This window comes from Hippocampus bargibanti, linkage group LG06, assembly GCF_051943395.1.
Source record: "Hippocampus bargibanti isolate YZ-2025 linkage group LG06, ASM5194339v1, whole genome shotgun sequence".
Lineage (NCBI taxonomy): Eukaryota > Metazoa > Chordata > Actinopteri > Syngnathiformes > Syngnathidae > Hippocampus > Hippocampus bargibanti.
In genome coordinates this window covers 16,596,533-16,622,500 of record NC_142739.1, presented here as the reverse complement: position 1 = coordinate 16,622,500, position 25,968 = coordinate 16,596,533, and the positions used below count along the sequence as shown (strand labels likewise).

The 25,968-nt window shown below is 42.5% G+C and overlaps 1 protein-coding gene and 1 pseudogene across 1 annotated transcript in view; one reads left to right on the top strand and one right to left on the bottom strand.

The window, feature by feature from the left end:
- dnah5 (dynein, axonemal, heavy chain 5) overlaps positions 1–25,968 on the top strand; it is a 152,815-nt gene that overhangs the window by 65,593 nt on the left and 61,254 nt on the right. Inside the window, exons 51-60 of the mRNA XM_088997780.1 lie at positions 1,891–2,095; positions 3,615–3,757; positions 9,777–9,911; positions 12,304–12,426; positions 12,512–12,725; positions 12,899–13,122; positions 13,749–13,944; positions 14,038–14,210; positions 14,472–14,602; positions 22,932–23,085. Coding sequence (XP_088853906.1) covers positions 1,891–2,095; positions 3,615–3,757; positions 9,777–9,911; positions 12,304–12,426; positions 12,512–12,725; positions 12,899–13,122; positions 13,749–13,944; positions 14,038–14,210; positions 14,472–14,602; positions 22,932–23,085 — 1,698 coding nt within the window. The remainder of the gene's footprint in view (positions 1–1,890; positions 2,096–3,614; positions 3,758–9,776; positions 9,912–12,303; positions 12,427–12,511; positions 12,726–12,898; positions 13,123–13,748; positions 13,945–14,037; positions 14,211–14,471; positions 14,603–22,931; positions 23,086–25,968) is intronic.
- On the bottom strand, positions 16,922–17,842 carry LOC148896615 (uncharacterized; annotated as a pseudogene).

Genomic DNA, 25,968 nt, shown 5'->3' with positions numbered 1-25,968 from the left:
TTGCTCAACATTGGATTGGACGTACCTTTATTTGTCTCGCAGAGTGGTGAAATTTACATTTCACAGCAGCAAAGTTATGAAAGGAATGACAGAAGTAGAAAAACAAATACATGAGCTGCTGGAAAGGCAGCCACTCTTGCGGCGCCATCTTGAAGTCAAAAGAACAAAAAAACATATCTAATCAGGAAAATGCCTTTGGGATGTACTAATTACATACATATACACATCGGTACATTCAAAAAGTCATCTCTAAGGATGTTAATGAAAACAGTTGACTGATAAACTCCCTGTGTTCATGTGAAATGTTTTTTTTGCAACCCTGTTTGTTTATCGAACGTATAAACAGAAACATGTATCAGATTTAGAAAGCCTTAAATAGTGCCACAATGGGGAAATGTTCAATGTAGTTAATTAACTTTTGATATTTTAGTCACGATTTCCATGGCTACGATATAGAATCTATTCATTTTATTCAAAAGAAAATTACTAAGGCATATATATATATATATATATATATATATATATATATATATATATATATATATATATATATATATATATATATATATATATATATATATATATATATATATATATAGTAATATATATCGATATAACGAGACAGTAAAGTCTCGTTATATCGATATTCAAGGGAGTCCGAAAAAATATCGATATAACATATCGACTATCGATATATCCGATATCGATATAACGAGACTTTACTGTATATATATATATATATATATATATATATATATATATATATATATATATATATATATATATATATATATATATATATATATATATATATATTTTTTTTTTATATATATATTGTCACGTCACTTGAGGCTCGAGGGCTGGGCTCGAGTGACGAAAGGAAAGCGGGGAGTGCGGATCCAAAATACATGGAGACAGATAGTCGTGAACAAAAGTCTTTACTGAGGCACGCATGAAAAAATGACAGCAGGATGAGGTGAGTGAGGGAGATCGGTGACAGCTGATCTGATGGCACGGAAGTAGCAGGGTGGCTTCCAGAATACTCCGACGGCGACTGTCTAGCGCGATCGGTAGATATAGTCAGAAGGCACAATCAAGGGAATGACAATCAGCTGTGGGGACCCAGGTGCGTGATGATGGGAGGGGCCGTCTCCCCGGGAGCAGCGGAGGAGGTGACAGGAGGGGCGGGGCGCGCCCAGGACGGCGACGAGATGTGACATATATATATATATTTATATATATATACAGTAAAGTCTCGTTATATCGATATCGGATATATCGATAGTCCCGGTTATATCGATACTATTTCTATGCACGCACGGAGAAAATTACATGCAAACAGGGTCGGATATATCGATAGTCCCGGTTATATCGATATTTTTTCGGACTCCCTTGAATATCGATATAACGAGACTTTACTGTATATAGATAGATAGAGAGAGAGAGAGAGAGAGAGAGAGAGAGAGAGAGAGAGAGAGAGAGAGAGAGAGAGAGAGAGAGAGAGAGAGAGAGAGAGAGAGAGAGAGTGTGTGTGTGTGTGTGTGTGTGTGTGTGTGTGTGTGTGTGTGTGTGTGTGTGTGTGTGTGTGTGTGTGTGTGTGTGTGTGTGTGTGTGTGTGTGTGTGTGTGTGTGTGTGCGTGTATCTGTGTATTTATTCCCAATTACACGACATACTGAGTAGATATAATCCTTGGGAAGTCTGACAAGAGCCAATCTGCACAAATTTGATTGCTAAATTACTAATTTGTGCTGCCATGGAAATCAGAAATGCATTTTCCCTTATAATCAGCCAATGCACCTTCAAGCATTAGTCATTTTAAAGCAAAGCAAGACACATTATTGTGATTGATGATTAGAATTAAGATAATAATTATCAGTGTTACCTCACAGGAACAATGTGTCGAATTAGCTCGAGAGCACTTGGAGCGGCTGTATGCATTTGCCATGATGTGGAGTGCAGGAGCTGTGCTTGAACTGGATAACCGGAAGAAAATGGAGCTATGGCTACGAGAAAATGACAGTATTCATCTCAACTTGCCTGACATCCCTCCTGACAGTGACTACACCATGTTTGACTACAATGTCATGACAGATGGTAGGCATAAAGCATGGCAATAAAAAGAGGCTATCACATGTAGTTGAATGTTGAATTTGCCGATTAATGACAGAAATGAAAGAATAATTTGAATACACAAATAAATACTGTCATTACATTTAAGCAATGAAAATTAAACAATTGTTTTGAATGGTGGTAATAATAACTATTGAAAAAAATAATTAACAGTGATAGTAATCCTTGGAACGATTCAAAAGAATTTGACTATCAGACATGCTCATTCAAGGTACAGTATGACCTCAAAATAGCATCACAGTTGTCTTCAAACCTTCTAACATCCAGACTGCTTAGATCCATATGAAGCACATGCAAGTTCCCTCAGAAAATTATCAAGAAAATATGAATAAGTACATGACAGGTAAAATCCAAAAGACTATATTCAATTATTCAAACATTGAAGATGCACAGAACCGTCACCAACCTCCCTGCCTGTGGCTGCTGGGGCAACATTGATCACAACATTGAACATTGAAGAAACTGATTATATGAATAGTATCAAAAATACAACCAGAACAGAAATTAAAGGTGAGTTCTGAGGTCAATGTACATCAATATTGTTGTTTAAGCTGGAGTTAACTTCATCAGAGACAAGGAGGACACGACTGCTGAAAATGAATCAAAAACTCAAAACTTCTGAGGAAGTGTCCGATGGACAGATAAGACAACATTTTAACTTTTTGGCAAGTGTTAGCTCCATGTTAACTAGCACAAGATGAACCACACCAAGAAAAATCAAAATACTTCTGTTTACATTCAAAGCCATCCATAACCTTGCCCCTCCCTATCTTTCTGACCTGCTTCAAATCTCTGTTCCCTCTCGGTCCCTCAGATCTTCATCCTCCCTTCACCTCTATGTGCCCTCTGCCCGTCTCACCACGATGGGATGCAGAGCTTTCAGCCGCTCTGCTCCCAAACTCTGGAATTCTCTTCCACCCAACATCCGCAATATTGACTCCCTCCCTATTTTCAAGGCTCACCTCAAAACCCACTTGTTTAAAATTGCTTTCAATGTATAGTTCTATCTGCTATTTTATTATGTATCATTTTACTTATGGTTTTATTGTTATGTGCTTTGTTTTATTGTTTTTATTGTAAAGTGTCCTTGGGTGTTTTGAAAGGCGCTTGAAATAAAATGTATTATTATTATTAAAAGAACACTGGCCCTAATGTGATTTATGGAAGAGGCTTGCTTATGTTCGGTGTTTGATTTGCCGCTACTGCAACGGGGTGTCTTGAAACTCTGCAAGGTACCATGAAATCTTAAATCCATGATAAACAATTCTCTCCATGTGTGTATGTTGCTGTAATTCTTCTGTCACAATGCATTCACTGGATGTAGCCTTTAGAGTTTGTTTGGACACCGGTCATTAACGAGGCACATATTGCCAAATAATTCATATAATCACATGTTAATTTACAGTCTTTTCCTAACGTGCATCCCTTTGGAATCTGTGAGAAGGTGACTGATGTGTGCGATAATGTATTCCTCTTATTCTAGGTCAGTGGGTCCACTGGAACACTCAAGTTGAGGAATATGTGTATCCATCAGACATAACTCCAGAGTACAGCTCCATCTTGGTGCCCAACGTAGACAACGTTCGAACTGAGTTCCTGATTCAGACTATCGCCAAGCAGGGCAAGGTGATGTTCAACAACACAAAATAATTTCACATTCCTCATGTCAACAATGAGTATATTTACAACTCATTTTTGTATAAATTAGTATAAATCAAACGTAAGGTTTTGTCTCATTTTATAGAGTTATATTTCCACTCTTCTTTTTCTTTGGGTAACTTTCTGGTTATTTGTTAATTAATTCAGAAGAACATTTCTAAGGTCAATTCCTGCTCTCTTTTACCCTGAAAGCTCTCACTTCTGATCTGGCTCGCTGACCTTTAGTTTATGGATTACTCCATCGCATAATAATTTCCTTGTGCTTTCACCTATCACTCTAACGATGGTTAGACGATAGTGTAATTCAATTCAGTTTAATGTTGTTGACGTTAAAACTGTTATTTCCAAGGGGAGACTCAAGGATGACTCGAGGGTTGAGTCCCCCATTAGTCATGATTGACTTAATTACAAGGGAAGTTTCACTCCTGCTCATACAGGATACTGTGTACAGTACATTATAAGGCAGTGGTCTCAAACTTGCGGCCCACGGGCCAACTGCGTTCCCGAAAGAATATTTTCAGAATCAGAATCAGAATACCTTTATTTGTCCCACAATGGGGAAATTTGCAGTCCACAGCAGCAATTGAAAAGGGATGGGGCAGGGGTGGGGGTGAAAGGATAGAAAACAAGATATTCTAAGCATAACAAAATAAAGTGTCAACTGTATACTGTGCAGATGTAAATGTGCAAAACCGTTCCATAAGAAAAAACTGTACATAGTGCAGAATCAAGAAATGCATTTTGATATATTGCAACAACCCATATTTACAGTGTCCAGTTTTTTTTCTTTTTTCACATGTGATCATTGAGAATTGTGAAGCCTGACAGCAGTCGGTAGGAACGAGCGGCGGTACCTCTCCTTCTTGCAGCGCGGGTGTAATAGTCTCTGGCTAAAGGAGCTACCCAGTGCTGTCAGGGTGGGCAGGAGGGGGTGGGAGGGGCTGTCCATCATAGCTTTTAGTTTAGCTAGCGTCCGTCTGTTGCCCACCTCCTCCAGAGAGTCCAGCGAGCAGCCCACGACAGAACTGGTCCGCTTGACAAGGCGCTCCAGTCTTTTCCTGTCCCGGGTGGTGATGCTGCCTGACCAGCAGACAATGCCATAGTGGATGGCTGATGCCACCACAGATTTATAGAAAGTCTTTAGGAGTGACCCCTGAACTCCAAAAGACTTCAGTTTCCTGAGTAGGAAGAGGCGACTCTGTCCCTTTTTGATTAGGGCATCCGTGTTTGTTGACCAGTCCAGTTTATTGTTGAGAGTAACACCCAGGTACTTGTAGGAGGTCACCCTCTCAATGTCCGAACCCTGGATGTTTAATGGTGCAGGTGAGGATTGTTTCCTGCAGAAGTCCACCACCAGCTCCTTGGTTTTCCCCGTGTTGATCTGGAGGTGATTCTGCTGGCACCAGTCCACAAAGTCCTTTGTCAGTCCCCTGTACTCCCTATCGTCTCCCTCTGTAATGAGGCCGACAACAGCTGAGTCGTCAGAGAACTTCTGAAGGTGGCAGGTTGGGGTGTTGTAGTTGAAGTCTGAGGTGTAGAGGGTGAAGAGGAATGGAGCCAGGACTGTTCCCTGCGGCGCTCCGGTGCTGCAGAGAAGCCTGCCCGACTCACAGTTCTTTACCCTCACATACTGTGGCCTGTTTGTGAGGTAATCTGTAATCCAGGATGTGAGGTGATGGTCGACTCCGGCATGCCGCAGCTTGTCCCCCAGTAGATTTGGCTGGATGGTGTTGAAGGCACTGGAGAAATCGAAGAACGTGATCCTCACGGTGCTCCCAGCATTCTCCAGGTGCAGCAACGCCGTATGGAGGAGGTAGATGATGGCATCCTTCACACCGATGCTGGGCTGGTAGGCAAACTGTAGCGGGTCCAGCGATGAGCTTGCCAGCGGTCGCAGGTGGGCGAGGACGAGCCTCTCCAGCGTCTTCATCAGGTGAAACGTCAGCGCCACCGGTCTGTAGCTGTTGAGCTCTTTTGGGTTGGCAATCTTGGGCACTGGTACCAGGCATGACGTTTTCCACAGCTGTGGAACTCAGCCCAGCTTCAGGCTCAGGTTGAACAGGTGCTGGACAATGACACACAGCTGGTCGGAGCAGGTCTTGAGGAGTCGGGAACTGATATCATCCGGATCTGCTGCCTTCCTCACCTGCATCCTCCTCAGTTGGTTCCTCACCTGCGCAGTTGTGATAGACAGGCAGGAACCAGGAGGCAGAGTGGCAGCTGAGGGTGTGGCAACGGTTGGGAGGGCAGATGTTGGTTGTGGAAAAACAGTGAGAGTTGGTGCAGAAGCAGCTACAGGTGAAGTTGACGGTGGGCCGGGGGCAGCTGGCGTCTTGTCAAACCGATTGAAAAAGCGGTTGAGTTCATCTGCCCAGTCCTTGTCTTTTTCGTTCAATGTCACTGGGCTTTTGTGGCCTGAGATGTTTTTCAGGCCCTTCCAGACACCAGCGACATTGCTGGCTTGCAGCTGCTCCTCCATTTTCATCCTGTAGGCCTTCTTCCCCTCTCTGATCTTCCTCCTCAGTTGGATCTGCACGGCCTTCAGTTCCTCGCTGTTGCCCGACACAAAAGCCCTTTTCTTCTCCTTCAGGAGGACTTTTATGTCGGGATTAATCCATGGTTTGTTGTTGGCAAAACACCGCACTGTCCTGGTGGGTACGGTGTTTTGTTCACAAAAGTTAATGTAGTCTGTGATGGTGTTGGTGAGTGAGTCAATGTCCTCCCCATGAATCTCAGTAAAGAGCTCCCACCCGGTTGAGTCAAAACAGTCCCGCAGAGCTTCTTCAGCTTCTGTGGACCATCTTCTGATCGTGCGGGTCACAGCTGGTTGCCTCTGGACAAGGGGTTTGTACACAGGCTGGAGATAAACCATATTGTGGTCTGCTCTTCCGGGAGGGGGGAGGGGGGAGGGATTGTATGCATCCTTGGCGTTTGAAAAAAATAGGTCCAATATGTTATTGTCTCTGGTGGCACAAGTTACATACTGTGTGAATGTTGGGAGGGAGGATTTCAGGGAAACATGATTGAAGTCCCCCAAGATGATGAACAAGGCGTTGGGGGTCTGGGTTTGCAGCTTGTTTACAACAGTCACGAGGGCATCGGAGGCAGCGCCGCCATTTGCCGTAGGGGGAATGTACGTCGTCACGGCTATGACGTGTGAGAATTCCCGTGGCAGGTAATGTGGCCGGAGGCTAACGGCTAGCAGCTCGATGTCGCGAGTGCAGAGTTTTTCCTTCACCGTGATGTGCCCAGGGTTGCACCATTTGTCATTCACAAATACGGCAATCCCCCCTCCTTTCTGCTTACCGCTGCCTTCATTTCTGTCCGCTCGTACGAATTGGAAGCCCTCCAACTCTGCGTGGGCGTCCGGAGTGATTGCCGATAGCCATGTCTCCGTGACGAGTAGCAAGTTAGCGCCGCCAGCTCGTCCATTTTATTCGGGAGCGATCTCACATTCCCCATGATGACGGACGGGCCCATGATGACGGACGGGAGAACGTGTCGGTATTTCCTCGTTCTTTTGCGGCCCGCCTTGACATGAAAGATTAATGTTAGTGCGGCCCGCATGATTGATATGAATGAAACTTGTGTTTGGAGCTGAACAAACCATGGAACAAACCATGGAACAAACCACCATTTTGGAGCGACAGAGTGAATTTTATCACAGATTTGCAGACCTCAAGACGCACAAAGCCACATTTCAAATTTTTGCGGACCCATTCTCTTTTGATGTGCAAGAGGCCCCTCCTGTGTTCCAAATGGAGCTCTGTGACCTACAGTGCCACTCTGCACTCAAAGCCAAGTTCAGGGATGTGAATGGAGAAGCAGACAAGCTTGGGCAATGTTTGAGAGAGTTAACCCCCAGCTTCCCTGAACTTTCCCGAATGTTCAAGCGGACCATGTGTCTTTTTGGGAGCACATATTTATGTGAGAAGCTCTTCTCCACGTTGAACTTCAATAAGTCCAAGTACAGGTCCAGACTTACTGATGAGCATCTTCAAGCCCAACTAAGAGTCTCCACTGCCTCCTCCCTCAAGCCAAATGTGGTGCGGCTTGTGAAAAGAAACACTGCCAGGTCTCTAGCAGCAAGAAGTAGGCAAGAGAACCCATGTTTAGGACAGTTCATGTTCAATATTTTATTTATGTGAAGAAAGTTAAAGGTTAAAGAACTGTGAATACAAACATTTGAAACTTTATTAAAATAATTAGTTTCCTTTGGTTTTTTTTTTCAGTCGTCTGTATCTGCCTTATGATCATTATAATTATTTTATTTATTTATGACTGGTTAATCGATGAAAAGGTTTCTTCAGCCGTCATCTGTACTTCTTTGAAGATGTCGGACGTTTCGCTTCTTATCCAAGAAACTTCGTCAGCAAACTAAGCTCTTTTAGTTTGCTGACGAAGTTTCTTGGATAAGAATGGTCTGTACTTCTTTGAAGGTGTCAGTCGTTTCGCTTATTATCCAAGAAACTTCGTCAGCCTTTCCAGCAGCTCCTGTGTTTTGCTTTTCTACTTTCATTTCTTTCATAACTTTGCTGCTGTGAAATGTAAATGTGTCCACTGCGAGACTAATAAGGGCAAATCCAATCCAAACTAAGCTCTTTTAGTTTGCTGACGAAGTTTCTTGGATAAGAAGCGAAACGTCTGACACCTTCAAAGAAGTACAGATGACGGCTGAAGAAACCTTTTCATCGATGGACCACTCCTGTACGACTGCGAGCTTACACAGACATATGACTGGTTAATTTATTTTGTATTCATTTTTCCATTTATTCATTTTTGTGTTGTGTGTTAAAAATAAAGATTTTGAGAACATTGGAATGTTTTATCTGTGCTTTTCTTGTGAAAATCCTGATGCGGCCCAGCCTCACCCAGACTCCTCCAGCGGCCCCCGGGTTAATTTGAGTTTGAGACCCCTGTTATAAGGGCTAATAACGGAATACGTTTCGACTCATGTTTCAAGTCAACCTGAACATTAATAGATCTCTGAAGGAGTACTAGACATCACTCCACGTTTCTCCATTAAGGCTTGAGAGTCCCTTTAATTTAATTCTCTATGATGACAACAATGGTTTATTTCTTGCCTGTTGGATGTGCCCATCTCGTTCACAGTTTGATTGGATAACATCACAGCATGACACATTTCTGCTGTGCTCAAAAAGCAGATTGAAATAGTGCAGTCTTACAACCCAATCAAATTCTCTGCAGCATGGAATTCATTCCAAGTCCTCTTTGTGTATGCATGAGTCGGTCATATGTACTGTATGCAACACATGCATATGTCTTCAAACTAACTAGCAAGGTATCAGCTCATCGCGGTAAACTGGTGCCTCAACATGTGAAAATAAATGGATTAGTATTTTTTTAATGGTGTAAAATGCATTTTTTCATTTAGGCTAAACATTGTTCAGATCCTTGTCATCGAAGCAATGCAAAGCCATTCTCTTGTCACTCTGACACCGCAGTATAAAACAATAGGCTGAGCAGAGTGTCACGTTTTGGGAGGTGGTGGGTGAAGGACCCCAAAAGCAGACGTAGGGTAGATTAAGCAAAACATATTTAACGAAAATACAAACAGAAAGACATTGGAAAAACTAACATGCATATACAAAGTCCTGAAAACCAGAGGTAACCAAAGTAAAAAAACCGAGAACAGAACCAAAATGGGATAGAGGGCATACAGTTAGATACGATGATCCAAGACTGACAAAATGCAGAAAACGAAATACAAACAAAGTGATGAGACAACAACAGACACGTGAACAATACAAAAATAGTGGAGGGAGCTGATTGGTTTAGCACAAGGGACCTGGATGATGAGAACAGGTGAAGACAAAAAGGTCACACAAGGGAACAAAACCAAATGTAAACCAAACAAAAAAAACTGGTTCATTTGCATGTGTCCAAAATGTCCCCATCACCACTCGTACAATTAAATCGTGTGTAAAATTCAACAAAATTACAAACACTGCAACATGTTTTTTAGGCTGTTTTGCTGATTGGAGAGCAAGGGACCGCTAAAACAGTCATGATTAAGGGCTACATGTCCAAGCTCCATCCTGAGACACACACGGGAAAGCGTCTTAATTTTTCCTCTGCCACCACACCACTCATATTCCAGGTAAAGTACAACCATTTAACTGCTGAGATTTTAATGATTTGGTTTTCAGATGCATATTCTGTTTAAGATTCAACCCGCCATGCACAATGCTTGGGTCCCAACAACTGTTTTCCCTTGAGCGAGTTACATTTAAAGGACAACCGACACCATTTTATTGTTTCATAACTGACATCAAAAAAACATTTTATAGCATCTAAAATACCCAATACACACAGACTGATATTTTTAGTCAAATGCAAAACACCAATAAAAATGACTTAAAGTGTGCTAAAACTGCAAAAAATTGAGCTGCGAATTGGACATTTTCAGAAAGTCCCGCCCCCAGTTTGTGACGTCACACCTTGCTCGAGATTTCAAAACAATGGCTTCAGATTCGGAGAAGATACTTTCTTGTTACTCATCCAGTTATGAATATGATTCAAATAGTTCTGAAGAGGAAAGCATAAATGTTTGCAATTGATTAAAGAAGTTCTTCCTGTCACGTTCCGAGCGTGACAGGAATAGCTGACTCGTCGGAATGTTGATAAAATGGGTTGGATCCCTAAGCAGGTGGCAGAGATGTAGGTGCTGGCAGAGATTTTATTACAACAAAAAGTGCGGGTCCGATGATACCACTGACCCGGAAATAACGCGACAAAAGAAACCACAAAAGGGGTACAGCTGGCGGGGGTGATCCGTCCAGCCTAACAGGCTCAGAAAATAAAATGGCACACGGGGGTGCAAACGCTCGCGATCCCGAAAAGCAACAACTTACGCGATTGCGGCAAACAATCACCTTGGGCGAAGCAAACTCTCGTACAGGCAAAACGTCCAAGACACGGACGGGCGAGGCGTCGTATCATCCGGCAATGGTGTAATGACAGCGACTCGTTGAAATGTCCCATTGTCAGTGATTCTGGAATTGACAGCAGCTGGCGGAGGTCGGGAGCAGCGGCCCCGCCCCAGCTATCAACTCGCACGTGACACTTCCGGGTCATTTTGAGGCGTCAGGACGCATGTGTAGCCCAAGCTCCGTTGATTTGTCTGCTGGGAATTTGTGTCAGCGAATATCAAATAGTTGTCTTGGTGCAACACACAACGATTCACCATTGTGTTATTTAAGTGTTTTCCTTCTAATTTCGCCATCAACACGGATCAACACGAAGTTTTCAGACCAAACAAAGTACCGCAAAATGCATTGTGTGTCGTTTTCTTGGTGACGCCAGGAATCGTCACCAACTCAAAAACAAGACTTCCTGAATATTCAGTGCGAGTCTTAAAATGTAAAATATAGCTAAATGCGGTGGAATCTATGTAAAATACGCTCAGTGGACGTCATTTGAAATTATTTTACAAATTATGGACACAACTTCTCCAGGGGCGTCGGTTGTCCTTTAAAGGACAACCGACACCATTTTTTGTCTCCTAACTGACATCAGAAAAATGTTTTACAGCATCCAAAATACCCAAAACACGTAGGCTGATATTTTTAGTCAATTACTTCAACATTACATCAGAAAGTTTCAGTTTCAGAAGGTCATGCCCCCTTATTCATGTCGTCACACCAAGACGTCTTGCCTTGCTTGAGAATCAAAACAATGACTTCAGATTCGGAGAAGATGCTTTCGTGTTACCCATCCAGTTATGAATATGCGTCAAATAGTTCTGAAGAGGAAAGCATAAATGTTTGCAATTCATTCAAGGAGTCCTCCCATATCAATTCGAGCCGTCAATGACAGCAATGTAGCACCCAGAAAATGCAGAAGATTGCGGCCAAGCTCCATTAGAAATGGGCTGACTTGTCTGCTGGGAATTTGTGTCAGCTCATATCAAATAGTAGTCTTGGTGCGACACACAACGATTAACCATCGCGTTATGTGTTTTCCTTCTAATTTCGCCATCAACACGGATCTACATGAATTTTTCCGACCAAACTAAGTACCCAAAATGCATTGTGTGTCACTTTCTCGGTCAGTGACGATACCTACCGTGACGTCACGGTAGGTATCGTCACCAACTCAAAAACAAGACTTCTTAAATAGTCAGCGCAAGTATAGAAACGTAAAATATAGCTATATGCGATGGAATCTTTGTAAAATATGCTCAGTAGAAGTCATTTGAAGTGATTTTACAAATTATGGACACAACTGTTCCGGAGGTGTCGGTTGTCCTTTAAGCAAGTTACATTTAAGATGATTTCATCTGGTAGGGATGGCTATGCAAAGTAATATTGATTTCTCTGCTTGATTGACAAGTGCAGGTTGAAGGCCAGACTACTGTCTTCTCCCTGCGTACTTATAATGATCATACTGTCATGATGGATATCCCAAAGCGTCACTCTTTTGCTCTGCATTGTTTCCTGTCGTCTGCGCTGCAATAAAGGTCGAAATTGTGTCAATTTCCTTCTTTTTAGAGAACCGTTGAGGGTTATGTGGATAAGAGAATGGGGAGCACTTATGGACCCCCAGCTGGCAAAAAAATGTCGGTCTTCATCGATGACATCAACATGCCTGTCATCAATGAGTGGGGCGATCAGGTTTGCAATGAGAGTCTTATTTGGAAATCTAAGTAAAAATGACCCCACATCACCACGAGTTGGTTGTGTTTTGTCTTGAACATAGGTGACAAATGAAATTGTCCGTCAACTAATGGACCAGAATGGGTTCTTCAACCTTGAAAAACCAGGAGAGTTTACTGGTATTGTTGACATCCAGTTCCTGGCAGCTATGATCCATCCAGGGGGAGGCCGCAATGACATCCCACAGAGACTTAAAAGACAATTTTCCATCTTTAACTGTACACTCCCCTCCAACTCGTCAATAGACAAGATCTTTGGTAATCATAAAACCAGTTCATTTAGAATCTTTACACATTCAAACATGTAGTTACGCCACCTTCCAACACCATTATCGATTCAATGACGTCTTTTGACGCATCGACAAAACCTGTCCTCTCGTCTCTGACTTCTAATGTATTCTTTCCTCTTTGTCATCACCATTTTCATGCAGGTGTGATCGGTGAAGGCTACTTCTGTGCACACCGCAGTTTTGCTGATGATGTTCAAAGCACAGTGCCCTTCTTGGTGTCCATGACTCGCTATCTTTGGCAGCTGACGAAAGTTAAGATGCTTCCAACTCCTGCGAAATTTCATTACATCTTCAACCTTAGGGATCTTTCCAAGGTCTGGCAAGGCATGCTAAATACCAGTGCAGAGGTCATCAATTCCACTGAGGTTAGAGGATTCATTTCTCCTGAAATACGTCAGGAAGTATGACTAAACATATTTTACTAGCAAGGTGTTCTAAATCAGTTTATCAAGAAAACGGATTGATGCATAACTAACCCATTTGACACGTTAAATTGTGTCTGTGAGACAATATACACTAGTATACTGTATATGAAGATTTGCATCTAGGAACTGGCACAAGAATACCTTGCTATTTGTGGAGCAAGCCATGATGGGCCTTGCTTAATTTTCTATTATATTCCAAGATTCAATTATAGCAATAATCAGATGTTTATTACATTTTTGTGACATCTTTCCTCTATTCATTTAACTTTCCATTATTTTTAGCTGAATCAAATTAAATGTGCAGTGATCCAGTTTGACATACATTTACTGTTGTGATTAGATCTGCATGTCAGCCTCACAGTCAACAGTTTGGGTTTTCAGCCCAGATTTGGGGATTTCTGTGTGGATCATGCAAGCAGAAGCTTACTAATCACATCAAATAATGCTTTGGATGTTTCTCTTGATGTGGTTTCATGCATTCTGGTAAACTATGTTCAATAATTAGCGATATTCATATTCCACTGACAGCTTTGGACTTTATTTCCGTTCTCAATGATTTTTCTCAGATGCTGTTGACATTGTGGAAGCATGAATGCAAACGTGTGATAGCTGACAGATTTATCATGCCTGAAGAAGTGGAATGGTTTGACCAGGCTTTGGCAAAACTAGTCGGGGACACACTTGGTGAGAAGCACAAGACCATTGTGGATGTCAGTGTGGACAGCTACTTTGTTGACTTTCTGCGAGACACACCTGAAACAGGTCACATAATATGAGTGGTTTGACAGTAGAATACAACACATAATTTAGAATTTGAGAATGTCATTTTCATAATGTGAAGTCATTTCCTCACAGGAGAGGAGCCTGAAGATTCTGATATGGATTTACCCAAAGTGTATGAGACCATTGAGTCATTTGAAAGCTTAAAGGGAAGACTAAACATGTTCCTTTTTCTTTACAATGAGAGTGTCAGGGGTACAGGGATGGACATGGTCTTCTTTCAGGACGCAATGATACATTTGATCAAGGTACACTTGCCCTCATTCTTAACTACACAAAACATTGCAAATACACATAGTCTCTTTCTTTGTCTTCTTTTCCTTTCTGTTTATTCAATCAATGAGCTGTTTGCTTATATTTGCACTTTCAGGCTACAGTTGTCCTTGTATGTCATTGCGGGAAGATGTGTACAGTATTTATCTGTGTGTGTTAGTGTTTTTTTTTTTCAAATGTATTAGTTTAGTTTATTTTTCATTGATGTGTCTGTTTGTATGTTGTAATTGGGTAAGGTCTCAAGGATAATTCGTACACCTGGAGGTAATGCCTTGTTGGTTGGTGTTGGAGGATCAGGAAAACAAAGCTTGACAAGGCTGGCCTCATTCATCGCTGGGTACCAGATTTTCCAGCTCACTCTTACACGGTACTTGTGCTTTGTTATTCATCTAAATGTACACCTTGATCAAATCTAATGAGAATGAAAAGCAATAACCATCTCCACATCCATTATCTAAGCTGTTTATCCTCATGTGGGCCTCAGGCGTGCTGGAGCGTATCCCAGTCGTCTTCAGGCTGTAGGCACCCTGAACTAGTAGCCAGCCAATCGCAAGGCAAACGACGGATGGGTGGTTGGAGAACACTGGTTTAACTCACTCCCTATTACATGTATTACTTTGTGACAGAATTGGATTCCTGGACACTGCTGTTCATAATTAAAAGAAGAAATAGATAGATACCCAAATAAAAAAAAAAGCTCAGGTCCTCGACCAGAGGCCAGGAAACTTGAGGGTTCTGTGCAGTATCCGTGCTGTTCCCAGCACTGCGCTTTTCTGGACTGAGATATCCGATGTTGTTCCTGGGATGTTGCAACCACTCGTCGAGTTTGGGGGTCACTGTCCCGAGTGCTCCGACCACCACAGGCACGACTGTCACCTTTATCTTCCAGGCTCTCTCCAGCTCCTCCCTGAGCCCTTGGTATTTCTCGATTTTCTCATGTTCCTTCTTTCTGATGTTTCCATCACCCGGGACCGCTACATCCACGACAATGGCATTCCTTTGACCTTTATCTATGACCACGATATCTGGTTGGATGGCCATTACCATCTTGTCAGTCTGTATCTGGAAGAGCCACAGGATCTTTGCCTAGTCTTTCTCGACTACCTTGGGAGGTGTTTCCCATTTTGACCTTGGGGTCTCCAGTCCATACTCCGCACAAATGTTTTGGTACACGATGCCAGCCACACGGTTATGCCACTCCATGTAGGCTTTCCCTGCCAGCATCTTACATCCTCCAGTTATGTGTTGGATTGTCTCGGGTGCCTCTTTGCACAACCTACACCTTGGGTCTTGCCTTGTGTGGTATATCCGTGCCTCGATGGCACTGGTGTTCAGGGCCTGCTCTTGAGCAGCCAGGATGAATGCCTTTGTGCTGCCCTTTAGGCCACTGATAGCCACCCTCTCTTGCCACTGATAGGACGTCTTGAGATCAGCCACGTCAGTTATGGTTCGGTGGTACGTCCCGTGTGGGGCCTTTTCCTCCCATGATTTTCCCCCTTCCAGCACCTCATCTTCTGTTGCCCATATCTGAGACATTCTCTGAGTACATCATCCGTTGGAGCCTTCTCTTTGATGTATTCATTGAGCTTGGATGTTTCATCCTGGACAGTGGCTCTCACACTCACTAGTCCCCGGCCTCCTTCCTTACGGCTTCTGTAGTCTCAGGGTGCTGGACTTGGGATGGAACGCCCAAGCATGGTGAGGAGTTTTCGGGTCTTAACATCCATGGTCTGAATTCTTCCTTTCGCCACCTTATTATTCTTGCAGTGTATCTGATCACTGGCAGGGCATAGTAGTTTATTGCCCGGGTCTTGTTCTTGCCTTTGAGCTGGCTTCTTAGGACTTGCCTCACCCGCTGGAGGTATTTGGTCGTAGCCGCTTTCCTTGTTGCTAGTTCCAGGTTGCCATTGGCCTGTGGTATACCGAGGTACTTGTAGCTGTTTTCAATGTCTGCTATTGTTCCTTCAGGGAGTGAGACCCCTTCAGTGTGGACTACCTTGCCCCTCTTAGTCACCATCCGACTACATTTCTCCAGCCCGAATGATATCCCGATGTCACTGCTGTAGATCCTGTTTGTGTGGATCAGGGAGTCTATGTCCATTTCACTCTTTGCATGCAGCTTTATGTCATCCATGTAGAGGAGGTGACTGATTGTAGCTCGATTTCTGAGGTTGTATCCATCGCCTGTCTTGGCGATTATTTGGCTGATGGGGTTCAGTTCTTTGCAGAACAACAGTGGGGAGAGTGCATCACCTTCGTATATGCCACATTTGATGGATACTTGCGTTAGTGACTTGCCATTGGCTTCAAGTGTGGTTTTCCACATCCTCATCGAGTTTGCAACGAAGCCTCTCAGGGTCCTGTTGACCTTATACAAGTCCAAGCATTCAGTGATCCATGTGTGTGTCTTGTGCGACTGTTCTGTCTACCAGCAGCTGATGTTTGGCACCTCTAGTATCTCTACCAATGCCTTTCTGTGCTTTGCTCATGTATTCATCCATGTGTCCACTTATCTTAGCCACAATGATGCCTGACATGAGCTTCCATGTTGTGGAGAGACAGGTTATTGGCCGATAGTTGGAAGGAACTGCACCCTATGTGGAATCCTTCATGATCAGGATTGTTCGCTCTTCGGTTAGCCATCCTGGGTGAGTCCCATCCATCAGTAACTGGTTCATTTGTGCTGCTAGGCGCTCGTGTTTATTCTTCTGGCCTCATTCTCTTTCGTGTACCTCTTTAGGCGACCGGATAAGGCCTGAAGCATTTGTTTGGAAGTTTCGAGTGCTTCAGGTATGGTTATCTTCATGTACCTCTTGGGTATTGCCCTATTCACACCTCTCTGGGTCTCCGTCAATTGACTCACATCTTTCCGAGCTGCCTTCATCTTAGCCTCCAACCGTCTTTTCCATGGTGGGTAATGAATCTCGTGGCTCTCACAGTTGCTCTTGTAGCCAAGCATCTCTAGGATCACTGATGCTGAAGCATATATCAGCTCATTGGTTTCCTTGATCGTTCCGTTCGGGATTGCTCTCAGTGTTGCATTCACAGTTTCCATGAGACTTTCAGGTGGTACTTCACATAGCCGTTGTAATCGGTTTCTTGGTTGCCCAGTTTTCATTCTTGCCATGATCTTATCTCTCAGATTAGTTGCTGCTTTGCTCAGCATTTCATTTATTGGGGCTGGCTTCCCAATCTCATCATTCATTGGGGCTTGCCTCCCAATCTCTGGTCAGACCTCTTCCTCTGATGTGGCAGCCTGGGGCCTTTCACCTTGGAATTTGTGTTGTACCTCATCAATCTCAAGTTGTGATAGCAATTGCCATTTGTGGATATTGGAACACTGAGCTACTCGTTGTTTCATGGTCAATCGTGACTCTGGGTTTCGAAGTAACCATTCAGCCCCCATTCTCCGCATGTAACCCCTCTTACTCGGGTTGCTTGAGTATTAGCATTCCAACAGAGCCATGTTATCGCATCTCGTCCATCTCCGTTTTGTTCCAGTAGCCCATTTTTCATCAAGGTGCTCTGGTTTCCCAGCACCTGACGCAGGCCTTGTTTGGCCGGGAGACGTCTGAGTCGGCATCTCATTCGATTTATTGTCTCTCATTGTGTGAGGGAGGCATTAGTGTGAAGGGTCTTGCCCATTTTTGAAAATTTTACCTTGGCAAACAAACTTTTTTTGTGCATGGAGCTACCTCAATGACTGATGTGTCATTCGCGAACGAGCCCGTTCTTCTAGCAACAAAATGGCAGCCGACTCTTTTTGTCCTTCATCCCCCCCCCCCACCAAGTCTTCGGTTAAAGTCACGTGATTGGTCAAGAACGCAGCAGTGAGGGGGTGGTTTAAACATTAAAAAGACAGGCAGACGACAGTGAGAGTTTCAACTTTGATAGTTCAAAGGCAGAGTGTAGACTGCAAGGTTAAAATATCCCATCAATCAGGCTCCACAAACCCGCACAATCTGTCCACTTGATGCGAAAAGCTACCAACCCAGCTAAACAGAACACAATTATTGAGTAACTAGATACAATTATCACAGAGAAAGCACCTACAAGGGCTCATTCCTCAAGATGGTGAAAGAAGAAGGTTACTTTCCTAATCAAGTGTTCAATGCTGATGAAACCGGCCACACGATTCCATCTAGTCATCAACGACCTTCACAAAGGCAAATAAAACAACTTTATTATACAGTACAGTGTATTTCTTGAATTATAATACCTTAACACATTTATTAGACATCAAATAAGGTATAATTTGTGTAGTTTTAAGGCTTACAAAATTAGAAAGTAGAAACTGAGCCGCCATCGGTCGCGCTATTGGTCGACTTGGCCGTGTGACTTTGTCACGTGACACGCCATCGGTCGCGCCATTGGTCAACTTGGTCACGTGTCTTGGTTACGTGTCACGCCATCAGTCGCGCCATTGGTCGACTTGGTCACGTGACTTGGTTACGTGCCCATCACCCGTGTAGCAGAGCCATTTTCATTTTCAGACGCTAGCTCGTGTGTAGCAGACGAGATTGAAGTGTTTGTGTTAAAAGGTAAAAATGGGAAGCAGAAGAAGATTGATGACTTTTTTAAATTGTATACATAATACAGTAAGATGTAAGCGTTGCAGTTTCCCTGTTGTGTTATGTACATGCCCACTGTACTGTATATGAATGCAATCGTTTTTTGCAACAATGTTTCTTGTTTTGTCTGCTGAAGCGCGATGATTTTGAAAATTATTAACATTCCATACTGTGTATTAAAGGACAGCCGATGTCACTTTTTATTCAAATGCAAATAAAAATGACTTCACGCCAAGACGTCTGGCATTGCTTGTGAATCCAAACAATGGCTTCAGATTCGGATAATATGCTTTCTTGTTACACATCCAGTTATGAATATGTTTCAAATACACTGTAGTTCTGAAGATTAAAGCATACATGTTTACAATTATTAAAGAATTATATGTGCCATTTTGAGGCAACATTGGGGGAACAAAAAAGGGAGCTAATGGCCAGTTCCGTTTCTTATATGGCGCTTGGCTGCCCTCTTTTGGCGGCTTTTGTTTAATGCAGTTCGGCGCAGGATCGGATATATCGATAGTCCCGGTTATATCGATATTTTTTCGGACTCCCTTGGATATCGATATAACGAGACTTTACTATATATATATATATATATATATATATATATATATATATATATATAAAAAGAGAGAGAGAGAGAGAGAGAGAGAGAGAGAGAGAGAGAGAGAGAGAGAGAGAGAGACTGCAGGTACCGACATACCAACCTGTGCACAGCCTGGATTGTTTACAAGAAATTAAATGACTCGATGCCACACACATGGATCACTGAATGCTTGGAGTTGTATAAAGTCAACGGGACCCTGAGAGCCTTCGTTGCACACTTGATGTGGATGGGGAAAACCACACTTGAAGCCAATGGCAAGCCACTAACGCAAGTGTCCATCAAATGCGGCATATACCAACGTGATGCACTTTCCCCACTGCAGTTCTGCATAGGACTGAACCCCCTCAGCCAAATAATCGCCAAGACAGGCCGTGGATACTGCCTCAGAAATGGAGCTGCAGTCAGTCACCTCTACATGGATGACATCAAGCTGTATGCAAAGAGCGAAAGGGACATAGACTCCCTGATCCACACAACCAGGATCTACAACAGTGACATTGGGATGTCATTCGGGCTGGAGAAATGTAGTCGGATGGTGACTAAGAGGGGCAAGGTAGTCCACTGAAGGGGTCTCACTACCTGAAGGAACAATAGCAGACATTGAAAATAGCTACAAGTACCTCGGTATACCACAGGCCAATGGCAACCTCGAACTAGCAACAACACCGGTAGTGTTTGCTCCATTCACCCATATTAGAGCATTCCTGCTTATTCCTGCAATGTTATACACATACATTTGGAGGAGCTGCTGCCATAAAAAAAATATATATATATATATATATATATATATATATATATATATATATATATATATATATATATATATATATAGGCCTATGGATAGACACATATATATATATATATATATATATATATACACCCTGCAGGAATTATAAGGTGGCCAAAGGAAGAGATTCAGACGACGGATGTTAAGACCCGAAAACTCCTCACCATGCATGGAGGGTTCCATCCCAGATCCAGCACCCTGAGACTGTACACAAGCCATAAGGAAGGAGGCCGGGGACTAGTGAGTGTGAGAGCCACTGTCCAGGATGAAACATCCAAGCTCCATGAATACATCAAAGAGAAGGCTCCAACGGATGATGTACTCAGAGAATGTCTTAGACCAGGGGTGCTCATTACGTCGATCGCGATCTACTGGTCGATCGCGGAAGTAGTACTGGTCGATCACAGCGTGACAGTAAAATAACATTTGTCAGCCTATCAAACGTCCCGTCACTTGATTGACATACAGGGCAACCATTCAGATGACAATTGAATTTTTACCTTTAGGTCGCCCTGCATGCGTAAACAACGGCGCTAAACGCAGCAAAATTTACAAGCTAGTCAGTGAATTACCTCAGAGTTTAAGCCCTTGCTAAAACATATGGTGATCAAAATGAGTGAGAAAGCGGGACCAAGTAAGGGGGCAAAACATATTACTTTCATACGGAATGGGAAAATGTGGAGCGGCATTTTCGGACTGTTCATGGAAAATACGACATTGACGTCACGCCGAAAAGCCAGCTGAGAAAGAGAACGGTGGACGAACTAAAATCCCAGTTGTCCGGACAGCAGTCATTTTTCACTCAACATACTTCAAAAGCGAAAGCCGCCACCGAAGCATTGTTAAAAACAATAAGTCCTTCCAAGACGGAGAGATGGTAAAAGAAGCATTCGTTGAAGCAGCTGACTTCTTGTTCAGAGACTTTAAAAATAAGGCAGAGATATTATCTTCAATCAAAGCTCTGCAGCTGTCAAGACATACAGTTACACGGCGCAGTGAAGCCACGGCTGAGGTTTTAACCCAGCAAATGTGGAAAGACATCGGAGATTGTGAGTGTTCTCACTGCTGAAGTCCAGGGCTCATGGACAGTTCTGTAACTTACTCACACACCAAAAGTACCCCAACATGAGGAAATGTGCTACCTCCTTGACTGCATTATTCGGCTCCACTTATTTATGTGAGTCAGCCTTTTCCTACATGAAGATCATTAAGTCCAAATACCGTTCCACCATGAATGATGAACATTTATTTGGATATGTGCTTGAGGCTGGCTGTCAGCAGCTACTGTCCGGACTATGCATCCCTGGCTGATTCAACTCAGTGCAAGTCATCAAAGTAAACTCAGGTAATTACAAAAAATGTTAATAGTTATTTATTATGTTATGTATAAGTAGTTATTATGTGTTTTGTGCAATATGGGCCTATTCAGTTATGCAAGGTACATCACCATACATTGTACATACAAAGAATCCTTAAAACATTTGAAAATAATTGTTTTGCATTTTTGTCGTGGGTTGATCATTTTGACTTGGTAGTTTTTATAAGTAGCTCGTGTGCTGAAAAAGTGTGAGCACCCCTGTCTTAGACAATGGGGAACAGAGGATGAGGTGCTGGAAGAGGGACAATCATGGGAGGAAAAGCCCCAAACGGGATGTACCACCGAACCATAACAGAAGTGGCTGATCTCAAGAAGTCCTACCAGTGGCTAGAGAGGGCTGGCTTAAAGGACAACACAGAGGCACTCATCCTGGCTGCTCAAGAGTAGGCCCTGAACACCAGAGCCATAGAGGCAGGGATATACCACACCAGGAAAGACCCAAGGTGTAGGTTGTGCAAAGAGGCACCTGAGACAATCCAACACACAACTGCAGGGTGTAAGATGCTGGCAGGGAAAGCCTACATGGAGCGCCATAACCAGGTGGCTGGCATAGTCTACCGAAACATATGTGCGGAGTATGCACTGGAAACTCCAAGGTCAAAATGGGAAACACCTCCAAAGGTAGTAGAGAATGACCGAGCAAAGATCCTGTGGGACTTCTAGATACAGACTGACAAGATGGTAATGGCCAACCAACCAGATATCGTGGTCATAGATAAAGGGCAAAGGAAAGCCGTTGACGTGGATGTAGCGGTCCCAAGTGATGGAAACATCAGAAAGAAGGAACATGAGAAAATCGAGAAATACCAAGGGCTCAGAGAGGAGCTGCAGAGAGCCTGGAAGGTAAAGGTGACAGTCGTGCCTGTGGTGGTCGGAGCACTCGGGGCAGTGACCCACAAACTCGACGAGTGGTTGCAACAGATCCCGGGAACAACATCGGATATCTCGGTCCAAAAAAGTGCAGTGCTGGGAACATCACGGATACTGCGCAGAACCCTCAAGTTTCCTGGCCTCTGGTAGAGGACCCGAGCTAAAGATGTGGGACAGACACCACATAAAGTACAAACCCTGAAACGCCGACACATTTCGGTGCGTTCTGATAGTACTTTATGATTGGCAGGGCTATGATTAACTACTGATAGTACATATTGATGAGATGTTGTAGTCTATAGCTAGAATAACGTCATTAGTCAGTCTTGCAAGAACTAAAAAGAAATAAAGATGTAATATTTTGTTCTCTAATGAGTTTCACTTTTAAATCAAACTATTGAAACAAATGAATCTTTTGTACTTTGTTGCATTTTTTTGGTGTGCTTGTATTTATGTGTTAGTTTTGTACTAATTCTTTTCCAGTTCCTATAACACAACAAATTTGATGGATGACCTCAAAGGTTTGTACAAGACGACAGGCCTGATTGGAAAAGGTCTCAGCTTCTTATTCACTGACAACGAAATCAAAGAAGAGTCCTTCCTTGAGTATCTGAACAACGTTTTGTCATCTGGAGAGGTGAGGCTCATGCCCGTCAAACGATGTTGACATATGAATGCCAGTATGCTTCTATCACATGTTCGCTCACTAAAGGTCCATCAGAATGATCAATTTTGCCCTAGCGCAAGCACCCTTTATCTGTGGGTGAAAATTACCTTATAATCAATGGATCTTCATCCAAATTATACCTAAGAAGCACACTGATACAACACTCTACATTTTTCACAATTCCAAATGTGGCATTTAGCTGTACTAAAGTCAAGTATTTTATACTAAAATCGTGTACTTTCCATATTAGATGTGTTTCTTTTTATCATGTTGTATTGTCAAAATTGATGAGTATGCATTTTATTGAATGCAACACTGACGGTGGATGGCGTGACAAACAATAACTACACGGCCATGTTTATTTTCTCTTAAATTGTGAAAACAATAATGTTCATGGTCATTCTCAACTGTTTCACTGTTGTGAAAGGTTCTTTCATGTTCTGTGCCCCACATAATAGTATAAACACTTGCATAGACAAATGGTCAGTCTACAGGTCTGGTGGTAGCGCATACGAGTGCTTCAGTGTAATGCAAATGTATGGAAGCAGCATTAAGATTGAACTAATTATCTGCACAGCAGAAGCACATTTATCAAAATATTCCTTGAGATGTGAAGGTGGCTAATGGGGTGGCCAGAGAGTCTAGCTCCACCCCTGGATATCTGCAGTTGTAGTTTATTTTTATAAGCAACCAATAGACATGAGATGTTTTGCATATCCCAGAAAAAAGAAAATCACCTGATTGATTTTATTCATTGTGATAAATGATGCACATGTTACAGTATCTGAGATAGAGGGTATATTTTTGATTTTTGTTGTGATAGTCCCTAGTTTATAATCACTGTTCTTCTATATTTCAGTGATTATCTTTAGATCCAGTTAAAGAAATGTATACATTTATTCATTTTAGATAATATAATAAAATGTTATGAGCATGACCTAAAGGCTTTTTTTCACTTTAATTGTAAACGCAGCAGGTAGTTTCAAGGTCAAGTGCGTCTATTGAGACATTTGTCTGATTCAGTGCCCAGCACAACTTTCTGTAATGTGTATCATTGTTTTCAAAGTTCTTTAAAGAAGACAAGTCTTTTCCAGAGAACTTCTCTCCTCTCTTATATGTTTGCGTTATTGGTTTTTTTCTTTCAACCATTGATTACATGTTTTTCTCTTTTTCTAAATGTCCAATATTCCTCGCCTTTCTGTTACGGCTAATTTGCCTTCCATTTACCTCTCATCATCTGGTTCTCCTTTTGCTTTGTTCTCTCAAAATTGTATGTCATCTTTCTTTTACACCCTTGTCCATTCACCACTGTCTTCTTTCATCACATCTCCAGCCCTCTTTGCTTCTTTAGCAATAATGGGTTTCATTTCAAATATGAAACATTCCCCAATGTCACTCTGCAGAGCCACATTTTTATATTGTGCCTTTGTATGATATTTTGTAAAATTGTGATGTGATGGTGGTAGTCTTATGGAAGACATTTTCAGGAGCCTTTTTCTTAACACTCCTACTACGAGGATTGTAAAACTATTACACCTAGAATTTTAAAATGTTTCCTTTCAAAATATTTTGGCCACCTTGAAAGAACCCAGATGACAAATATGTATCCTCTTTCCACTGTTCATGTAGGCTATACTGAAATTCCCCCAAAATAGGTACATTGCAAGAACATGATTTATAAGCACATGATTCTTAAATAGGGTTTTTTTTGGGGCGGACATCACTTTTGTTTCCAATGATTTCCATTTATTTGCAGCATAATAGGTAAATGCTGCATCACCACATTGGCTTAGAACTCTGGGCTTCACCAATCTGTCTATAGATCTCAGAGCCCTCCTGGCTCCATGTACCTGGTAGCATTTCTTTCATTTACAGTAGCAGTTTAACATATTGTCCACAGCTGTTTGGGTGTAAGCCAGTGTAAAGTCTGTAGGATCAGAATTCTAAGAGCACACCACTGTCTTCAGATGAATGAAGTAAAACAAACAGACAGACAGACAAACAGACAGATCAATCTATGAATCATATAGTTTACACTATAAGGAGAACACCTACAAACAACAAATGAAATGGGGTGCAATGAGACATTATGTGTGGGTGTGCGTGTGTGTGCGTGTTTTCAGTGACTTTCTATGGAGGCATGATGAAGAAAGAGGCTTTTACAGGATTGTTGTGAAAGCAGTGACATACACTGTAGATGGTGTTGAGAAGCGAAAGGAAGAAATGGTGCTGAATGCACGCTTGCTGTCTTTGTAGGCCAGCACTACCGTACTGTCTGCAAGATGTGCAACACACAAACAGCCTGTCTCATTAGTGAGCATGTACCACAGCGAAAAGATGCAAAAAGAAAAAGCAACCAACCTGTGGTCAACTGTGGACACAGCCGAATACTGCAGGCAGTCTTTGAATATACGTTCTAGTTCTGACAAAACTTTAGAAATGTGTCGTATTAGTGTTTATCTTTCTGTCTGTTATTTTGGAGTAATCCACTAAAACATTTTTTTTCCGGTGTATAAGGTGCACCAGAGTATAAGGCGCACCCCCAATAAATGGTGTATTTTCAAAATGTTTCCAGACATAAGCCCCCCCCGGACTATAAGGCGACCTTTCAATAAATAAAAAAAATGTTTGCCTAATATAATATATAAATATATAAAAGTTTTCCAAATAAAAGGCACACCACATTATGGGGTGCTACAGTAGAGGCTGTGGTTATGCACAACTTCTACAGGGGGAAATGGAGCAAGGGGCTGTTGACAATAGTTGCGAGACCTATTGTACCTCAATATTACTTCACATATAAGAAGCACCTGCGAATAAGGCACATGGTCATCTTTTGAAGAAAATGAAGGA